Here is a 20,298-nt window from a genome sequence, read left to right on the forward strand (position 1 = left end):
GGCACTCCCAAATCTGTTGTGTTGTGGCTGGAGTGGGCAACACGGCCCAGCTGTATGGCCACCCCTGGGGCTTCCCCATCATCAGGAGTAACTAAGCACACAACAGGGGGACATCTGTCATTTTTGCCCTGCAGACCCCACCCACATGTGTGACAGGTCTCTGTCCTTACCTGCGATGGTAAATGCGGTGTTCCCATATGCTATAGGGGACCCCACAGCCTGGAGTTGTGATGGATGGGCAGGCTGGGCTTGTTCAGCACCCACCAGCAGGTTTTATTGAAGCAGGGAAGGTGGGTGCAGGTGTGGTTGCGATGGCTGTGTGAGAGGGAGCACAACCCACGCGTGTGTTGGGTGTTTGGTCGTGTAGTGTGCGTGGAAGGGGTGAGTGAGATGCTTTCATGACGGTCTGCATGTTCCTGTAGGCACTGCTGGGCACTCCAGGAGGGTGTTGGTGTGAGGGAGCGCGGCACCCACGAGCGCGGCACGTGCAAGGATGCACACGGAGACACACACGGGAATGGTAGCGCAGCGCCTTCTCTTGGGTGTGCATCCCGTGACGGAGGGAAGGGACTGTGCATTCTGCACGGCCGTGTGTGCGTGCACAGGGCACGCCTGAGGGTGACCACGAGCCTGCTGCTTCCACTCGGGGCTGCATCTCTGGGGACGTGGGGGGACTTGCAGGGACTGCTGCTCTTGATGTGTGTGTGTGTGTGTGTGTGTGTGTGTCTGGGGGGAGCCGTCCCCACGGTGCTTCCACGAGTGTGCATTTGCACGGGGGTCGGTGGGGCGCGCGTGTGCGCTGCCTCCCTCCGGCTCAGCATCCGTGGGGAGGGAGGAGGCGGCGGCGGCGTGTCCGCAGGGGCGTGGACCAGCGTGTGGCTGTGGGGGGTGCGTGTGTGGGTGTGCGCGCGTGTGTTTGTGTTTGTGAGCCTCTGTGTGTGTGTGTGTGTGCCGTGTGTGCGTGTTTGCGGGCGGGTGCGCGCGTCGCGGCGGGGCCGGGAGCGCGTCCCCGGCGCCGTGCCGGGGGGTGCGGGCTGAGCTCATCGCTGGCTCCCCGGCGCTCCTTACCAGTGGCTTCTGCGGTCACATGGGTTATGTGCTGGAGTTTAAAAGAGCTTATAGCCCCCGAGCCGGTGCAGAAGCAGCCGGTGGTTGCATGGGGTAGCGCCGGGAGTGGCGGCAAGGAAGGCGCCGTGAGTACCGGGCGGCCGGGGCCGGAGGGCGGCACGGGGTGTACCCCCACCCACGGGACGGGGGAGGCGGCGTGCGGGCATGGGGGTCAGCGGAGGCGAGCCGCGGGGCCCGCCGCCGAGGGACGCGGAAAGGAAGGCGGGGGGAACGCCTTCTTCCCCCGCATTCGCCCCCGGTCCTGTGTTTCCTCCCGCCCCACAGCCGCGCACCTTTCCAGCGCCCGCGCGTATTCGCGCCCCGACGGGGGCCGCGCGTCCACCCCCCGTGAGGAAACAATTTAGGCAACTTACTTTCCTGCCCCGCCGTGCGTGTGTTCCCGGCGGGGAGAGATGGGGGCAAGGGTCTGGAGCGTCCCCGCACCCTCCGAGACAGCGGGTCCGCATCGGGGCGCGGCGGTGGGATCCCCGTCCCCTGCCCGGAGGGCACCGTGGCTGGCACCAGGCTGAGGGCTGGGAGGGATGACTTCTCCCTGCGGCAGCGCACGGGGCTGGAGCGGCTGGGACTGCGGGGCGGCTCTTTGTAAACCGGAGCCCGTGGATTTCCTGGGCGGGAGAGCAGGCTGCTTCTCCGTCTCTCCAAAGGCGCAACCTGCCGTCTTCTCTGCTGTGGCAGTGCAGATTTTCTTTTTCTTCTTTTCTTTTTGTTTTTCTTTTTTTTTTTTTTTTAATTTTAATTTTTTTTCCTGAAGTGTGATTTTATAAGAAAAGTGTCTGCATGGCCCTTCTGGGGAGCTGATCTCCGTGGGCTAAGCAGGCAGTTCATCCCGAGCGTGAGTACAAGGGCTGCTTTCCAGAATTGCATAATACACACCGATGCTGCACAAAATTCCCTGACATTTCCACATCTTGGTGACTTCCCCCATTGCAATCTTAAAAACGAGTTGTGACTCCAGTCAGCTCGCGAGCCAATTTGTGCTGCCTTCACTGGGGATGGAACCAGGTCTGCATGTTCCAGCTTCCCTGGCTTCTCTGGCAGTTGTTTCTTTTACCACTAAACTTCTTTTGCTGTAATGATCGGCACTTCTTCACTCTCTTATGTCCCCCACCCCCCGCTTACAGACACATGTGCAGGGTCTGTTTGGAGCACAGGTTACAGAAAGGGAATTGCCTGCAAAGCTATTCAATTTCTTTTTCCCATCTCTTTGTGTTTTAATTTGTGGGATGGTTGAGGAGGTCCTTTCCTCAGATTGCTTTTTGCTCGGGAACTTGCTGACATCTGCTCAGATTTACCGTATTTCACTGACCGTGCCCACTCTCAGCACACCATGTTGTGTACTTGTGTGAGGGACAGGACCTGCACATGCTGCTGCCAGCCCCACTGGCTGTATGTTCAGGCAGTGAGGCACTGACATTGTCTGCTTCCTGCAAAATGCAAATACGTGGGAGCAGCCGTTCTTGCTCCCGGGTCCCTGCCTTGCCCCTCCATGAGGAGTTAGAGCTTTGCTACGATGTCTGGTGACATGCAAGGGATGCGCATGTCTGACCAGGCAGCATGCTGGGACCAGGTCCTGGGACCAGAGCTCTCCGGGGCTCAAGGCAGCAGGAGGACTTTTCTGAGACAGGCTGAGCTTTAAAAATGAGAGTCTTGTGCCTGGCAGACTTCACTGCCAGAGCTCCTCAAGATAAGTTTATCAGAGCCTCTTGTCAGAGCAAGCCAAGCCATGATCTAATGATCACACATTATCTTTGGTTTGATTTACCCCAAGAGGATGCCATTCTGCCAGGACTCTGCATCCTCTTCTCCCTGAAAAGTGTTCAGCACCTCCTGGACTTGGGAAAAGCCCTGATACCTCTCTGAGCTACAAAGCTTGTGATGCACACACACATTTAAGTAACTGTGCAGCCAAAACTTAGCTTTTGGAGATGTGTCTGCCTCCCTGAAGCCGGCAACAGGAGTTTTGTGGGTGCAAGCCCCAGCTCCTGGCCACTCACAGTTAATTCCCTGCAAGCTGGAGGCATGCATCCTGCTCCAGCTCAGCTGGGGCTGGGTGTGCGCCTGGGGAGCCTGTCTCTCAGCTCTGTCGTTTATTATTGCTGCCGCTGCCATTATGCCTAACAAATGGGAGTTGCTGAGTAATGTGCTGTTTGTGTGTAAATATCTGAGTGCTCACAGCTGAGCTCACTCCTGCCACTTTGCAGGAAGCCATCTCAGCACCTTTCCCCTGTGAAGACCCGGGAGTGCAAAAGCATCCTTCTGCGGGGACCTTCCCACTGCTACCGGCAGCTCTCGCCTTCGCTCTCCACTGCTTCCCTGCAAGCGTGAAGCCTCCGTCCTCTCCGGCTATCGTGGCGGCCCTGCTGCTTTCCTGAGTGTGAGTCAGGGGTGGGAAAAGGCTCTGTGTGTGTGGTTTTTGTGTGTGTGTGTGTCTCTCTCTCTCTGTGTCTGTGTGTGTGTGTGTGTGTGTGTGTGTGTGTGTGCAGGCTCAGTTGCTCCCAAGGGTCCTTGTCTAAGGCAGAGTGAGTTTCAGGGACTTTGAATGTTTTGATAGAGACAGTCATGCATAACTAGGAAAGGAGTTCTAGGGTTGGTTTGGGTTTTTTCCCTGCCTACTCAGCCTTGAGTTCCCCCTCATTTCATCCCAGTACTGATGAAGATGCTAAATTACTCCTTCCGATATTGTTTTCATCCCATTTGCAGATTAGCATCCAACTGCTTCTTGCAGTCAGTACTTGCTCAGCCCAACTAGGCTGATCGCAGCTTTTTTAATCTCCCCTTGTAAATCAATCCCTTCTGTCTCCTGATCATTTTTGTCGCTCGTTTTTCTGAAATCCCTCCAATTTGTCCATTTTGTGTCGGTGACGTATGCCTGGCCCTAAACATGATGTATACCAGGCATGGCAGCGTGAGGGAAGGACACCTCCTCCCCTCCCACCCCGCTGGGGCTTGTGATGCTTTGTCAGCACTGAACTGAGTTACTTCCCCATTATTCTAAGCTATAGTCCCTGCTCGGTGTTGCAGAAGAAAGCAGCATACTCAGGTCAGTGCCCTGGGGAGAATTCCTCCAAATTTTGGTGATGGGTTACTGAGGTTTAGTTGCATGCTGCTAGCAGATGCTAGAAGGGGTTGGTGGTCTAGGTGTATTCCTGGGGTGCCTCTTCCCACAAGAACTAATAGCTGAACAGGAGGGATGAGGAAAATAAGAGAGGGTAAGCTGGGCAGATGAGGAAACTGAGGCACATGCACGCACATTTCCTGTCCACCTTTCCAGCACACAGGTCTTGTTTAGGTGCTCTGTGTGTGGGATTTGGTTACACTCATGAGTGTTGCAGCTGGCATGGGCATTTTCCAAAGAGATGCTGTATCTTTGGTCAGAGCAGGCTGGCACATGGGGATGCTGGGTTCTGGGCTGATTTGCTTCCTGTGCTCGTAGCCAGAGCCTGATGCCACAGGTGGAAGAAACAGGGTTACAAAGTGCCTTGCCTTCATGCACTTTGAAGTTTTATCATGCCAAACCCTGAGCTCCTAGGACTTAGCATTCCCATTCCCTGGAAGGGCTGTGCCCTTCCAGGATCTATCTATTTTTAGGAGGAGTGTGTTCTGGACTGTGTCCACTGCAGATGCTCTCTGCCTCCTCCTCTTGGCCCTCCTCCAGGGACAGCGCTTGGGCTATCTGCTGGAGGGGCAGATCTTGCCAGGGCTCCTCCAGAGCAGAACAGAGGTGGCCAGAAAGTGCTGGGCTTGAGGATGTCTGGAGGGCTGTGCCTGCCCCGATGTGCTTGGGAGGAACAACAAGCTCACGCTATCCCTTACATGAACTGTTGGGAGTGGCGTTTCACGATGCTCTAGGTGCCAGTAGGACACGGTGGCTTCTTCACTGTGAGATAGGCAAGGGCACTGCCTGGCCAGGTGGTACCCGGTGCTTGGTGGTGCCCGGTGTCGGTCCGTTCACCACGATGACACTAGGGGGCACGAGATCTGCTGGAATTCCTTTGTTGGGGATGGGAAAGGAGGATGCAAAGCTGCTCTTGACCCTTCAAGCCCTGTACATCATCCCCCTGCACGTACCTCATTCCCCTGCATGTTTTGTAGGATTACGAGTGTTAAACCCCACGAGCTGTCCCGGTAACTCGTCCTGCTGCCAGGGCAGTACGCAGCTCTCAGGAGGCTGCTCCACTGGGTCTGTCCGTCCCTGGCCGTGGAAGCAGCAGGAGTAAGGATGGAAGTGGTCAGCCGGAAACACCTCCGAAGCAAGGAGGTGGTTGCAGCCAGAGCACCAGGGAATCTCCGGGGAATCTGGGAAATCCAGGAAAACTCCTTAGCATGGTTTTAATGCCTCTCTAGAGGCATTGTCCAGAGCAGGGATTAAGTTAGATTCAGGGCTGGCTTTCAAGATGCAGCATGTTATGGTTTCATTTTCTGCTGGTTGTTAAGTTCACGCATGATGTCTCCTCAGGGTCATGTTTTCCCAAAGCAGCAGAAACTTTAGAGAGTCTGATTTAATGAATGGTTCTGATCGATCTGAAACATGGAGTGTGTGTGTGTATGTGTGTATTATATGTGTGTCCATCTACATATCTGGGCAGGGTGCAAAGAATATGTTTTTGAAAGTATGTTTACGCATTTGTGCATACATCCAGCTGTAATATTGTCCTGAGTCCTTAAAATCTATTATTTCAGCTGTGAATGCGTGTATATATATTAAAACACTGTATACTGGAGTCTTTCTCTCTTGTTATAACAAACCTCACAGAAAGCAAATAAAGAGACATTGTTCTCATAGCAGGCTTTTAAGGGCTCAATATTTATCTTCTATGAATTTTGATAGTTTTTGTTCAGCGTGTTTGCAGTTATGATGGTAGTGGGGGGTTTGCCTATCTACTTCAAATTTTGTGCTATTGGGAAGCTGAAAACATTTGGATCATTTCAGCTTACTCATTACCTAATGAAAACAGAAGTCAGGCTTCTGGATTGAAATGTTGGCACTGCGTATCATTCCGGCATATTAATTTCTCAATGGTTAGGGTTTTTTCTAATGCCTCGTTGCCAGATACGAGGCTCCTTTGCTGGAGCCCTGCTTCTCTCGCAAGCCCCCGGGCAATATTTTTAGTAGGACACCGATGCATCGCAAACACTCCTGTTCTCCGAGAAAAAGCTTTGCTGACTGTTGTTGAAAGTAGCATTAGGATGGCTGGAAACAAGAGATCAGAGGAGGAGGATGCTGCCGCTGCGACACAGCATTTGCTTTGTGCCTGTGATGGAGGTTTTGTGTCAGGTCGTGCAGGTGCGTGCTGTGTGGATGTGAGGGCAATTTCCCAGCTGGGCTCTGAGACAGGACCGAGGAGCAGGGGTTTATTTATTTTGAACTGCCTTGTGAAATGGAAGGAGGTCCGGGAAGAAATGTCGAGTCAACTTTCAAGTCAATTAGGGATGTATCTTGAGGTGTGAAGTGGTTTGAAGAGGACAGGGTGATTTGTCTGAAAGTGTTACCTAATTAGAGGGTATAGTGAGGGCTCTAATTAACCATGACACCCTAAAGATGTCATCAAAGCCCTCTTGAGGCATGGCTGATCCAGTGCTGTGGCTGTGAGCTGTCTGGTGAGTGTGGCCATGCACAGCCAGAGCTGCCGCCCTCTGGCTCAGAGGCAGCCCAGATGCCGGTGCTTGAAGAGGCTCTTTTCCTTTCAGGTGACTTGTGATACCCTCCAGGGCTGCTGCCAACATCGAGTGATGTTCATAAAATCACAGAATGAAAGGAAAGCTGCAGCAGTTGGAAGAATTAATACTGGTGCCCACTATGTGGGAAATTGCCTCTCTTTTCCCTGGGGGGGGATCACTTTCTGCTGCTCTCTGCCCGGAGGAGGCTGGAGGGGGAAGGCTGTGAGGGCTTGCATTAAGTGATGCTGTACTAACAGCTGGTGGAGGAATCGTGACCCCTTTCTTAGCATTGCCTGACAGAGGGGACATGGGATCAACCGAAATCTGGCTTGCCCAGACCTGGTTGTATTTAAATACTATGCAACACACCCTGTGAGGGGGAACTGGTGTGGGAAGCGGTACAAGAGGTGCTGGGAAAGAGGGAAAGGCTCCTGGGAAGGATTTTCCCTGATACTGGAAGCAGCTTGCAGCCTGGACCTCTGCTGGACCACACCTGGGTGGTGGGTGGTTGTTTCCCTTTTGAGAACAGACGCTGGGGGTTGCTCCCTGTGGGGCTTCTCTCACTGCCTGTTGTTCATCTATCAAAACCATTGTTCAGTCAGCCCTGTGAGGAGAGGAGAGTGGGAGTTGTCCATTCCCAGCAGCAGTGCCAAGAGCCAGTAGGAGCCACCTAAAGCCAGGGAGTTGACTGGTGGATGTATGTGGAGAGCAGGCCCTATTGCCATTCTCAGCAACTGTGAGCAAAAGAATTCTCTTCTCTCTCAGGGTTGAGGTTCCCATGGCTGTAAGAGCCCTCTGAATTGTCAGGAGGGAACACGGTGTCTCAGACCTCCTTGGCAGGGGGGAGCTACAGTTGCTCCTGTTTCAATGGGAAATAAAATAGATCCTAGGGCAAGGATGTTCCCTGTGTGTTTCATCAGTGCTGTGAGGAGCCCAGCCCTGCAAAGGGACTCTTTTTGCTTTTGTAGGTGCTATCTCAGCCCCCCGAATGCAAACACAACCAGGCACACTCCCATGCTAACAGTTACCGAGGGATGCGCCTGCTTTTAATTATGTGGGTGTTAAGCCAGTGAATTAATTTTGTTCACAAAGTTGCAGCCTGGTATTTTCCTACTGCTCCTGGTCTCTAGTGGCATTCCCAGACTCTGGAGTACATGAGATTGGCTCAAACTTGGAGATCGGGTCTAGTAACCTGGAGGACCCTGCCATGCAGAGCTGACCACTCAGCTCTCCCTGTGCTGTTGCTGTGGTGTCCCAGGGCTGCAGGGGCCACGCTGGATTTTAGGGTGCTGTGTTGTAGGTGATAGATGGGGAGCTGCTCCCTGTGGTGTGGCATCAAAAGCTGATCAGCACAGAAGGAGGGATCTGCACTGCTGCCCTCCTGCCTGGAGAAGCAGCCTGGCTTGGGTATCTCAGCGCCAGGCATCAGATTTGGTTGTGCAATCAAACAGTATCACATATAATAAAACAATCTTATATCTGCTTTTGCTCTAGGTACACTCTGCACCACAGTCCTTTTGTCTAGGGCCTAAAAATGCTGGTGATAATGAGGACACATCCTTTCTTGTGGTTAGAGTGTGGTTCTCAGATGTAAAGGGGAGGCAGCCGGTGCTAGACTTCACCACCAATGTGTGATTTACCTTCCTCTATGCCACTGAACTAAGGGCTTGAAAAATAAATATGTTAAAAGGAAGGAGAGACAACAAAAGGCTGCTGCAGCTCTGAAATTCGATCAAAAAAAGCTCTGTCCAGTACTCTGGGCTTGTTACTTAATGAAGAGCTCTAGAAATAACAGTGTTACAGTGAAGTGCACCCACAGATAACTGTGTGTTTGAGGATGGGACTGCTTTATTCCTGAGGAACCAGACTGAAGTTCATTTTGGGCATTTTTACTACCCCCAAAGAGGGGGTACTATCACTCCGTGAATCTGAGGCCATTTGAGGCTGCTTGGGACCCCTCAGCTCTGAAATCCTTGCCTAGCCTGTTGTCTCTCCCCAGCATGCCAGACACACGTATGGGTGGGAGGCTGTTGGGTTTGGGAGCCCAGCTGGTGGGGTGGGAGCAGTCAGACCGGGCTGCCGCCGCTCTTTCCCCCAGCCTGGTTCAGAGTGGTTTCCTTTTGCCCCATATCCCAGCCACGTGCAGGGCAGCCGATTACCCACACGTGTTGCACAGACACGTTTCTGTGCTGCCTCTTTGTGCCTGCCCACCTATCTGCAGCTGGGGGAGCTGAAGCTGCTCTTTCTTGTGATTCATAAAAAAAATTCTTTCTCTGGATGGAGTTGTCTGTGCTTTTATTGACCTGGTTACGGGAACGACAGAGGCTTTTCCATCTCCTGGATGCCTGATTTCTGCAAGGGCTCTGGAGCAGGGGCTGGCTCTTGCTGCTGGTGTGTTTCTAGTTCTCCTAAGGTGATTAGTTTGACAGGCCCATTGGGTATGTTGGCAAGTCTATTTTTTATTTTGTGCATGAAAGTAAGCGCTGTGACGGGGCACAGAGCACCAGCTAATGCTGACATCTGTGCAGGAGGGACTGCCTTGGCTGGACAGTATTTTTGGCCATGCCTCAGATGTGCTGTGCTACCTGACAGAAACCCCTTGCCCTGTTGATGGGGCATTTCTGTAATATCCCAACTTCCTGACCACTTTGGAGGCTCCTCCTTTGTATCTGCAGCTGGAGTTGTTTTGCCAGAAGGTGCAGTTTGAGCTCAGTGAAACCTGAGTGCTGAGGACATCCCAGGCATGCACCTGGCGACTCTCAGTGAAGATGTATATCCTTCAGAAATCCAGCAAGCTAGCATCAGTCATTCCCACTGGCACACCTTGCCTGCTGGTCTCCAGTTTTGTGCGTGTTGCCATCTTCCACCATGTTCTTGGGGCTTGTTTAGATGGAAGGAGGACTGGAAGGGGGGTCATCGATCATCCCTACTCTGCAAAGTGCTTTTTGCTGTGCAGACACATCTGCTCTACCCCAGCCCTCTTCATTCTGGATCAGCAGTTGCAGCTTCACCCTAGCTTGTTCTGCTGCAAAGCGAGGATGAAGAGGACTTCCCCAACAGCTGTGGTGGGTCCTTGACTTCAGAGGCCTGAAGCCTTTGTGCTTCCTAGTTTTGGTAAATCTGTACCTGTGGTAGGCCAGAAGTGGTGTTGTTTTTCCCAAGCAGGGCTGCCTTATGAACAGGGGAGAGCCATTTCTGCTCAAACTCACCTGATATCTCCCCAGGTCCTTCCAGGGAAAGAAAGGAGATGATGGTGTGACTTGCCCAGGTCAAAAGAGCCAACAGCAAAGGATTTGTGTTGATGATTTTGACTTTGCCTCTCCCAAGGAATTGATCTGGCCTGTCTTTGGGCATAGGACCCAAAACAGAGGTTTAACTCAATGCACATCTGTGTTTAGGCTTGGAGGGTTCCCTATGGCTGTTTGCTGTAGTACATTACCAGGGTCAGCCTTTAAACTTGCCACCACTGGGGGTTGGAGGGAAGCATCATTGTCTTCAAAGAGGGGAAACTGAAACCTGGAGTGACTTTGGGATTTTCTTGAGGTCCCAAATCAGAGCTGGTGGCAGAAAACCAGATTTCTTGAGTTGCTAACAGCTCCTGCCAGCTGTGGGACACATTAGTAAACACTAGAGTTGATCAAAGTAGGGCATCCGGCTCTTTGCGCAGCACTGTGCTTATCTGTCTATCTGTCTATCTGTATTTCTGTCTGTCTGTAATGCTTCTGGCAGTCAAAACTGAGATGACATTTAAAGGCTTTACTTTTTTTCTCTCTTGCTGGTTTCAGATCAAATTTGCTGAGTAGTCAAGCTGAAGATTCTTTTCTCCTAAGTGCTGGCCCAGCAACAGCTCGTGCTGCTGCATCCCTGCCTTGGAGGAGTCCAGCTGGGTTCCTCCCGCCTCCCATCAGTGCAGTAACACGTGGGGGTGAGAGCAACAGCTCTGCTGGTGCACGGTTGAAAAGAAACAGATTCTAGCTTCCTTCTTCTCCCTGTTGATCAGGCCATTCTAGGCTCAGCTAGCAGGAGCTGTTCAAAAACAGCAGACAGAGCCAGGTTGGCACTGGCAAAGATCTGTTGGGGTGGGAGGGCAGTGGTAGAGACTTGTAGGCAAACCCGTCCTCCTCCCTGAGCCTGTGTCTGACCTAGGTCTTAGAGCCAAGCATGAGTGCCGCGAGCTGGTGGGCTCTCAGCCGAGTCCCAGCAGGCTGAGTGTCTGCCTTGAGACAGCCAGGACGAGTGGCACTAATCAGTGTCTCACCCACTGGGTTCCAGCAAGGAAGGCGAGCGCCGTCTGTGTGTGTGCGGCAAGGAAGTTGCTCCCGTGTCCCTGGAGGCTGTCACTCCAACGCTTTGCCATGCTCTGCTGGTGGGGAGCGGCAGCAGAGGATGCCTCTGCTGCTGCTGTCTGCCTTGGGGACAAGCACAGACACGTGTCTCCAGCTGGAAGTCAGTTTGGGGAGTGGAGAAACCTCCCCAGAACATGCATTTGCAAGCTCTGGTGTGTCGCAGTCCCTCCCAGGCAGTCACAACCTCCTGCTACTGTGTTAGTGGGAAAACTCAGTACTTGTTTCCTGGCATGAGAAGAGGATGGTGCTTACCTTGCTCTGGATTAGGGAGCTAGGAGTGGCTGCAGGCTCTGGAGCTGAAGCCAGAGCCATGCCTTGGTCCTAGCACCAGCAGCCAGCTCCAGCTTTAATCCTTGGAGCATTTTTGAGGGCTTTGTGCAGTGTGGTTTTAACTCTGTCCCTTCCTGTTGTGCAAGCCTTCTCCTTGAACAGGCACAGCAACAAAGTCAATCCTGAGACAGATGTAGTTCGCGGGATTTTGCCAGGCTCTCACCTTCCATTTTACATTGACCAGACCCTGCACAGTGCCTGTTGGGAACTGTCTCAGCTGTCCCTGAGCAGCATCTTTCAGCAAGGATGGCAGTTCAGGAGGGTGCCCCATGACTCAGTGGGGTGTTGCCAGCTTAACCCAGCCAGTGGCCCTCTTACAACCCTTGCTAGACAGCAGAGACACAAACTGACCTGCACCTTTGCTTTTCAGGGCAGAGTTAGGGTATGTGGATGCATCAAGGCTGTGTGACACAAGCACTTACAGCATTGGCTTCAGTGACCAGAAAAGCCAGAGGTTGTTCTTGTCACCCAGACTAGGAGACAGAAGGATTTATTTATTCTGACTCCTTTACAAAAGTAGCTCAAATGCCTCAGCAACTCTAAAACTGAGACGAAAAGCAAAGGATCTTTTCTTTTGCTGTGTCCTGGACAGTTAACCCTTTTAGCCATCCCGCGTCCAGAGGGTGTGACCAGGCTCCATGGGACTCAGGATCATCCCTCTGGAGATGCTTTTGGGCATGGCTGTGTCCACAGAGCAGTAGTGTGGAACCCTTCCATCTCCAGATTTGGCATCTGGGTAGAGCCTCTGTCTCTGTACTGCTCAGTTTGAAAGCCCTGCCTGATCACTGTCCCCCCAACAATTGCTGCTGTGGACATTAATTTTTCCCAGATTTTTGCTTCCCTTTGAATACCACTGCTATGGATCATTTTCCTTATATGTGTTAGCTGGTATTTTCCTAAAGCTGAACCTTGTGCTATTTCCTGCCTGTCTTTTTATGCTTTCTCTTGCTCCCTCTTCTGTCATGCCTAAAACCACCTTGGACTTTTTTTCTGCTCACTTTAGAAGAGACTGCCCCTTTTCTTCTGAAAGGTCATAAGATGGGAAGAAATGGCCATTTAAAATATAAGGAATCCTGTCCACCCTCATCGTGCTGAGCACCTCCCCAGCTGGAGAAAAGTGTCTCAAGATTCCTGGGGTGTGAGGATACGTCATGTATTTTGTGGATGGGGAGAGTCTTCCAGGGCAGGAGCAGGCTGCTGAGGCTGTCAGCAATTTGCAAAGGCTGTGAGGTGAAGTTCCTGGCTGCAGCAGTGATGGGAGGGGATCTGGGAGCTCCTGTACCAGGAGGTCTGAAGAACCACATATGATGGATGCTGAGGATGAGGCAGCAAGGTCAGGTTGGATGGGTAAGAGGGGTGTCTTCTCTCTGGTGTTGTAGCTGGGGTTTCATGTTGGGAAGCAGGGAGTGTAAAAATTAGTTTGTCCTGTAGCAGTGTTTTTCCACCATTCTCTGTAGATTCCCACATGGAAACTTACTTTAGGTTTGAAGTCACCCCAATGCATGTTGTTTGTCTAGCTATGGGTGCTGTTCAAGCTGAGGCTGTGTGGGGAGTGTGTGATAACTTCTTTTTTAATGTCTCCTTAGTTCTATGCCCCTTAATTGGTATTTGTGGTCTTTTATGTCTTCCAGCTGCTGCACTTGTCTCTCCTGAGGTAGAGTGGTGCTGCAAAGAATGGGACAGGATTGCTGCAGATCCCCAGGTCCCGAGCTTGGGACAGAGCATCCCCATTGTTGGGTTCTCTTTCTTTGCCTAGTCCTCGGGCCATGCTGTGGCATTTTTAGAAGCTGTGGGCAGCCCTGTTTGCAGGGGAGGCTGACACAAGGTTCCAAGAGGATGGACTGGAAAGGTGGCATTACCTATCTGGAACAATGAGCCCCTTTGTGCACATTTTTTTCTTTAGACCTTGCCTTCCTTGTACCCTACATCAAAGTAGCTGGAAAATACTACTTTTCCCAAAGCCAGGTGCCAGGGGACCACTGCCTCATGCTATAAGCTCAGGAGTCAGACAGCAGCTTAAAGACTAAATATGTCTGCCTCTGCAGCTCTTGGCTTTTACAAAAATAAATCTTAAAGAGGTAACTTTTTGCTGTGCAGTTCTCAGCGCTGGCTCTGCTGTGGTTTCCACTGAGATAGCATTTGGGTAACACAGCCAACCAGAAGTGGAACAGGCCTGGAGCTGTATAGAAAGTGATTAAGATAAGGCAGGGTTATGATTTGCCTGTCTGATCCTGAAGCTTTGTGCATTATTTAGTGTGTGTAGCAGGAGGTCAGTAGCCTCCTGATAATTTTCATTAGATTAGTCAGGCAGGATAATCACCTGCTCAGGAAAAAACCAACTCGACACTGTCTGTTCAATAGTTGGGGTTTAACTGAAAATAAATAGTCTTGTAATTATAAGGACATTGTCAAGGTCAAGAGGCTCAAAGATTCGCTTTCTTTTTTCCTCTGGTATGTTTACAGAGATCCTGCAATTCTTTGAGAGATTTTTTTTTCCTCCCTTAAATTCAAACCGAGATCTTCAGGGCTCTTAAAAGAAATTCAACACTTCCATAGCAGTGGACGTGAGCGGTGTTGCAATAGCCAAGTGGTACTTGTGCCCTGCTGCAGCTGAGTGACCCCATGCTAATGAGCAGGGCACTCGCAAGCAAGCTGGGAGTGTGTGCAGGCAGCCTAAGCAGACCTAAACCAGAGTAGAGATGCTCTTCCCTCCTCCTTTGGCCTGACTGTGGGGTGGATCCAGCCCAGAAGACTGGGCCCTGCCAAGACGGCAGAGGTTACCCCCTCCCTGGGAGCAGTCAGCCCAGCATGAGTGCCACCCTTTTGAAATGAGGGTGTGCATTATCTCCCATGGGTGACTTTGCTGCTGTAATTAGCTGAGGCTTTTAGAAAGCCCAGGAGGGAAGAGGTGGGAGTGAAGCTGATGCCATAATCAGTACCAATGAGCTCTGCAAAGGATACTTCGCTAAAGAAACAGATAAGGTATTAAATCCGGGATTGGTGCTTGTGCAGTGCCAAAATGCCTGCCCTTTTTCACCGTAGAAGGGGTTGTGCTTGCTATTTATTTTCCTCATAACAACAATAAAGCCCAGAGGGATCTTCTTGTAATCTTAATCTGTCCGGCTGCAGGACTGGTTGGTGCTTGCTGGATGAGATCTGGGAATGGCTTGCAAGTGCTCAAGGTAGATTCAGAGCTGGTGGAGAAATTGCTGTGTCCATGCTGCTGCTGTGGCTCCTTGGCAGTATGCTGCCAAGGCAGGGAGCCTTGGTTTGAACCAAGCAGTGGTGTGGGAAGCTCTCAGCTCTCTGTCCTGAGCTCAGCTGCAAGCCAAGAGAGCTGTAGGGAGCCTTCAAACATGGTATGAAAGAAGAAGCAGTGTTTGCATGCTTGTGCTGGCTGTGCATGTCTCTGCCATGGAAAAATGGAGCTGATGTTGTGGCCCCACCAGCTAGCTAGTGCCCCAAGTCCTTGCTGCTTTTGTTTTGTTTTGTTCCAAATCTAATTGCTCATAAGTGGGGATTCCTGTCATCAGAGCTGGTGAGACTTGTGCTCAGCTCATCTTCACTAAGAATCTGCTGCTCCGGCGCCTGTCACGGGCTTTGATGGATGTCTGGGGGAAAGCGAGGGCATGGCTTGGCCTGATGTGCCAAGTGACTGATGGTGTGGTCTCATGACTGATGGCACACGTCCGCAGCAGGCGCGCGGGTGCTCCCTTGCTCTTCCTCCGCAGGAGACGGGAGGAGAGGGGGCTGCCTTGACAGCTTGCTTTGAAAGCAAAATTACTCCAGGGCTGGATTTCTTCTCCCCTCTTCCCATCATCTTCCCCCCCCCACACTTTCTTTTTTGCTTGACAGAAAAAACATAACTCGTCTTTAATTGGTGCTTTGTGCCTGTCTCCTGACAGAATTCAGCAGAGAGGGGGCTGGCGGATCAAAACAGCTTGAAGTTGTGAGACTGTTATACGTCTGGCCTCCCTGTTTAAAACATAAATCCCCTAAACTTTTATTTCTAGCCCACCTCCCCAGCCATTTTAAGCCAATTCCTTGTGAACCATGAAACCAAGCAGCAGATGCTGTTCCAAGCGCTCCTCAGACATCCCATCAAGGATCCTGAGTGATCCCGGGAGGATGCAGCTGAGCACAGCACACCACGCACTTGACCTTCCACCAAGCCTGAGGTTTGGAGCATCTAATTGGCATGTATGTGGAGGGTTTCAGACCTCTTCATCATCTTACAAACAGGACCTGCCAGTGCCTGAAACGCAGAACAAATGTTGCATGGCAGAGCAGGTGGGGAAGTCATAGTGGAAGCTCCTTGGGCGGCACTGCAGTGTGCTAGCAGCAGGGAGAACAGACCTGGCCATTAACTTGTTCAGCAGTGTTTTCTACATGAGCAAGGCAAAAGCAGGTTTAGAGTAGTGGCCCTGGTCACTTCCACTGCTCTGTTGTGGTTTCCCTCTCTGTTGAACATCTGCAATTATAAGAGGCCAGGTAACATCTTCTGGGGGTGGGTGGGGTGGTGGGAAGGAAGCCCATGCCCTTGTGATGTCTTCAAGCTCCAGCTCTGGCAGAAAACATCATTATGAGACCCACTGGAGCTTTTGCAGGCTAGGCTCACCCTAGTCTTTACAGAGCAAAATCACAGAATCGAAGAATGGTTTGGGTTAGAAAGGATCTTAAAGATGATCTTGTTCCACCGCCATGCCATGGGCAGGGTCTCCTTCTGCTAGACCAGGCTGCTCAGAGCCCTGTCCAGCCTGGCCTTGAACACTTCCAGGGATGAGGCAACCACAGCTTCTCTGAGCAACCTGTGCCAGTAGCTCAGCATCAAATTGTTTGCTGCAAGAGGTGGCTCCTGTCTGGTCGAGCACTCCTCTCTCCAAGAGGCTTCAGTTCCTCTCCTGGATTTCTGGAAGGGGCTTGTGTGTCTCTTAATGCTGTTTGTTCCAGCCCTGCCTGTTGGTGTGGCTTCTAGGGATATAAGACATAGACTAGGTGTGTCATTGATGTCCTTTCCAGTTGGGTCTGTCCCTGTGCAAGATGGGGACAGCAAGAGAAGCAATTGCTTGGACTTTGTTTGTTTGTTTCTACTGTGGAGTTTGCAGGTGTTTCTGCCCTTCCCCAGCCAGAGGCAGGGATAAGACATCAGCTTGCAAACTGTTTCTGGCTGGGAACTCTGCTGGGCTGTTCTCCTGACTCGCCTTTTAGTGCAGACCAGCCCTGAGGCTCGTGGGGCAGAGGTCATTGCAAGTGGCTTCACAGCAGTTGCTTGGTCCTTTCTGAGACATCAAAGCAAACCTGAAGCTGGGTGATACTTCTGTATGTGTTTCTGGGGCTCCTACTAGGAAGATGGGAGCAAAGTACAAAGTACTAAATACAAAGTACATGGCAATTCCATGGGCATCTTCAGGAGCCATGCCACTGTTGGTAAACTTTGGTAAACACTTTGGGGAAAAGGGAATGCTGGGAAGAGACTTGGAGGAGGATGCAGAGGGGAGTATTTGCAGCTGGAGGCTGGTGAGGTCTGAGCAGGGCCTGTTTGCATGAGGAAGGTGGCTGCAATGAAGGGCACGTGCAAAAGTGGGAGCTCGGATGAGCTGGGTGAGATCGGAGGGATGGAGTGGTGTTACAGGTGGTGTCCTTGAGCCAGGGAAGCACCATGGTGAGCATATGATGGTCAGGATGATAATATAGCTGCTATGGAGACTTGTGGAGAAAAAATGGTAAATTGGCTTGTCCTGGGCTGAACTGGAACTGACCGCTAGGTCTGCATGAGGAGAAGTCAGACTTATACTGCTGCAACTACTTCACACAGACACCAAAGGGTTGTGAGCAGGGTCTCCTCAATATTTGGTAGGTGTTTGAGTACACAGAAGAAGGGAAAGAGCTGGAGCTGAGTCCTGGCTGGATTGATGCAAGTCCAGAGCCAGGTCACTGTCCACAGTGAATTGTGGTTCTGCAAAGACCTTACCCGACTCTTGGGACAGGCAAGGAAGGGAAACACACCTGTGACAGACCAAAGTCCTGATGGGGTGCATGTGTTGGAGCTGTTTAGACTGTGGACAGGGTTGGAAGCCCAGAGGAATAGGTATTTGAGGAAAGCAAATCCTTTGAGATTGTTTCTCATTACAGTCTCTGTGGGAGCTTTGGACCCTCTTATGGGAGGGAAGAAAAAATATGTATCAGTCCCATCACAGTAAAAACCTTTTTTGCCAAATAATCGTGTTCAAGGCTGTCTTCACTCTGCATGGTAGGATTTTTCTTCACCTTTTTGGGGACAGTTCCAGGCATTCTCCCTCATGGGTGGTCTCTCTCTCCCATCCACAATGCTTCTTGCAGCCACCCAGAGCCTTTCCCAGCTTGTTCTCTGCTCTGGGTTGAGCAAGGGATTGATGCTCTGGATTCTTCTTGCTTCTGAATCTGTAACGTCTATTCAGCAGATCAGTATTTCAGACCCTCCCCAGAGGTGGCTGTGTGGGAGAAGCTGGCAGCCACATTTGGCAGCCGCTTCTGTCCCACTTTTAGTTCCAAGTCTGCAGCCTCGGGTCTCCCACCCCACCATACCAACATATCTGCTTGCTCATTCCAGGGGTGTCTGGAGGAGAGCAGGGCAAGGTACTGTAATCTGGTAGTTTAGGTAGTAATGCAGTCTTTTTTGCTTTTCCTTCAGCTTTAGGGTACTGTTTTCTTGCCAGTGGAAAACAACCTGGGTATATCTATTAAGTTCCTAAGAAGTCTTAACTTTATTTGTAGGCTGGAAATACCACACAGAATGGCAGAAACTGAGGGCTGCAGTAACCCCAGCACTGCACGGTCACCTCCGGGGAGCAGCCCACTGCTTCTACAGCACAGATGCTTTTTGGTACCTCCTTATTCTTGCTGCTAGGTGTGTGATGGACAGTAGCTTCTCACCTCTGAGTCTGGAGGAAGGAAAGTGGGGCAGAACAATGTCCTCCAGCAGAGGAGGTAGTGTTGGGAGCTTTCAGCACTGTGCTTTGCTCTTTTTCTGCCAATTTCCTGCCCCTTCAGCCTGCTGAGAGCTGAGATTTCTGCCCCTTGCAGCTCAACCTGCCGCAAAGCTTCCGACGTGTGTGCCCTCCCAGACGGAGAAAGTACAAAGGCTAGAGGAGGGGATGGCCGCTTCCTGGATCCCTCTTTGCATCTGGTGGGATTCAAAGCTGGGGAGGGAGTCCCTCTTGGAGAGTTAGTGGGGAGCCCTAATTGCCTCTCTTCCCAAGGCTCCTGTGCGTGTTTACGGCCTTTAATGGGGCGGGCTGTGCTAGCCCATTAAGCCCCAATGGGGTCCTTGTCGACTTAAAAGTGTGAGGAATTTCGCTCAGCCATGTTAAAACACTTCCACCCCCTTTAATAGCTTCACGCATTGATTTAACCCAATGGCACCTGGCGTTATTGGCTGGGGAAAGCCATCTGGCTCTCCCCAGCCTCCTGCCCTGCCTTCACTCAGCTACTCTGGCCATCATTCGCATTTCTGAGGGATCTTATTAGCGGGAAGGCTGTTCTAGCTCTTGCCTTTGCAGTGCTCCTGGTGGCTGGCTCGGCAGAGTCGGTGTGGGAAGCAATTTCCCTCCCATCGCACTGAGCGTGGTCTTGCTTTGCTGATTTTAATGAGAGTACTTTTGCCCTGGCTTGTGTCAGCTGCAGCCCACCTGTGCTGCCAATTACTCCAGCGAATCTGGTGTGACCTGCCGGGCTGGATGTCCGAGGTTTAAGTGTTTCTGAGCTGCAAGGTGTGAAAAATCTCACCAGTGTTGAAACAGCGGGGTGGGGGAGCAGCTTTCTGGGTTATGAAAGACCTGAGGACATGCTGGTATCAGGTGCTGTTGATCTCCGGGGAATTTAGAGATTCAAGGGCTCGGTAATTGCAGGCACGTTGCCAGCGTGTTGAGAAAGAAATTCTTAATCACAGGCTGTGTGCCCTAATTCTTTATTATTTTCTTTCCTAGTAATTGAATTAGTTAAATGTGTATTGTAACACCTCGCTGCCTGGGTAGGCTGGGAAGGGTATGCACACTGGCCTGAGGTGTGCCTGTGTGCAAACAGACTGACAGGGCTCTGCGGGAGCAGCAGCGGCGGTTCTGCTACATAAACACAATGCATCTGTCACACATTTCCCTTTTCTGGAGAAGCTGGCATGCCAGCCAGCGTGTGCCTTGCTCACGCTGACCCAGGCACCGTCCAAGATCCATAGCTGTGCCCACGTAGCCGTGACTTCCTTCTGGCTGGTGCCTGTTGCTCAGATTCTTTCCTGTCTCCTTGTAAAAACTGTTGTTATTGTCATGGTTTGAGTCATTGCAGGGCAGGTTTGAAGGAGAATATTGGCTGGGCTGGTCTTAGCCCAGATTTGTTTTTTATCTTGCACCAGTGAAAAGGCAGTAATGGGGTGTGGAAATGGAGGTAGCTGGGTTAGTGCTGGGTAGTAAACCCTGTCTTGGAGCTCAGTGTCCCTTGTGTTGTTTATGCACCAACGAGCAACTCCTGTGTGTAAATGCAGTGATGCCTGAGGCACACATTTAGAGTTTCAGCTGGTTTGAGATCCTCTGACTGGGCCCAGCAGCTGCAAGTCAGGAGAAGATGCAGCGTTTTGGATGCTGGCTGGGCTCTGCAGTGACGTGGAGGTGCTGTGGGCCCACCTTGGTGCAGAGCAGGAGGCACAGTCCATGGGGAGAGCAGTCCACGGCAGCACAGCTGCAGATCAGATGTGCCACAGCAATAGCAACTCATGTTAGCTCTAACTTAGTCGAGGTTTATGATATGGGTGAGAGCTTGTCTATAGCAGGCAGTTCTCAAAAGGCTGCACCAGGGTACTTGGTGAATT

The 20,298-nt window shown here is 51.6% G+C and overlaps 1 protein-coding gene across 7 annotated transcripts in view; it reads left to right on the forward strand.

Moving 5' to 3' along the window:
* The first annotated feature begins 865 nt into the window (after window positions 1-865).
* Window positions 866-20,298, forward strand: part of CNTFR (ciliary neurotrophic factor receptor) — a 204,346-nt gene continuing 184,913 nt past the window's right edge. For 4 of the 7 annotated variants that reach the window (XM_063423261.1, XM_063423262.1, XM_063423259.1 and 1 more), the window contains exons 1-3: window positions 1,065-1,193; window positions 1,880-1,960; window positions 3,330-3,502. Coding sequence is in view for 2 of the 7 variants with exons in the window: in XM_063423256.1 (XP_063279326.1) it covers window positions 1,095-1,193 (99 nt within the window). In the remaining 5 variants the exon portion in view is untranslated. Of the gene's footprint in view, window positions 1,194-1,879; window positions 1,961-3,329; window positions 3,503-20,298 lie in introns of all 7 variants that reach the window. The other 3 variants (XM_063423256.1, XM_063423258.1, XM_063423260.1) reach the window with 2 other exon arrangements.

The sequence above is a fragment of the Prinia subflava genome, chromosome Z, assembly GCF_021018805.1.
Source record: "Prinia subflava isolate CZ2003 ecotype Zambia chromosome Z, Cam_Psub_1.2, whole genome shotgun sequence".
In the NCBI taxonomy this organism is placed as follows: Eukaryota; Metazoa; Chordata; class Aves; order Passeriformes; family Cisticolidae; genus Prinia; species Prinia subflava.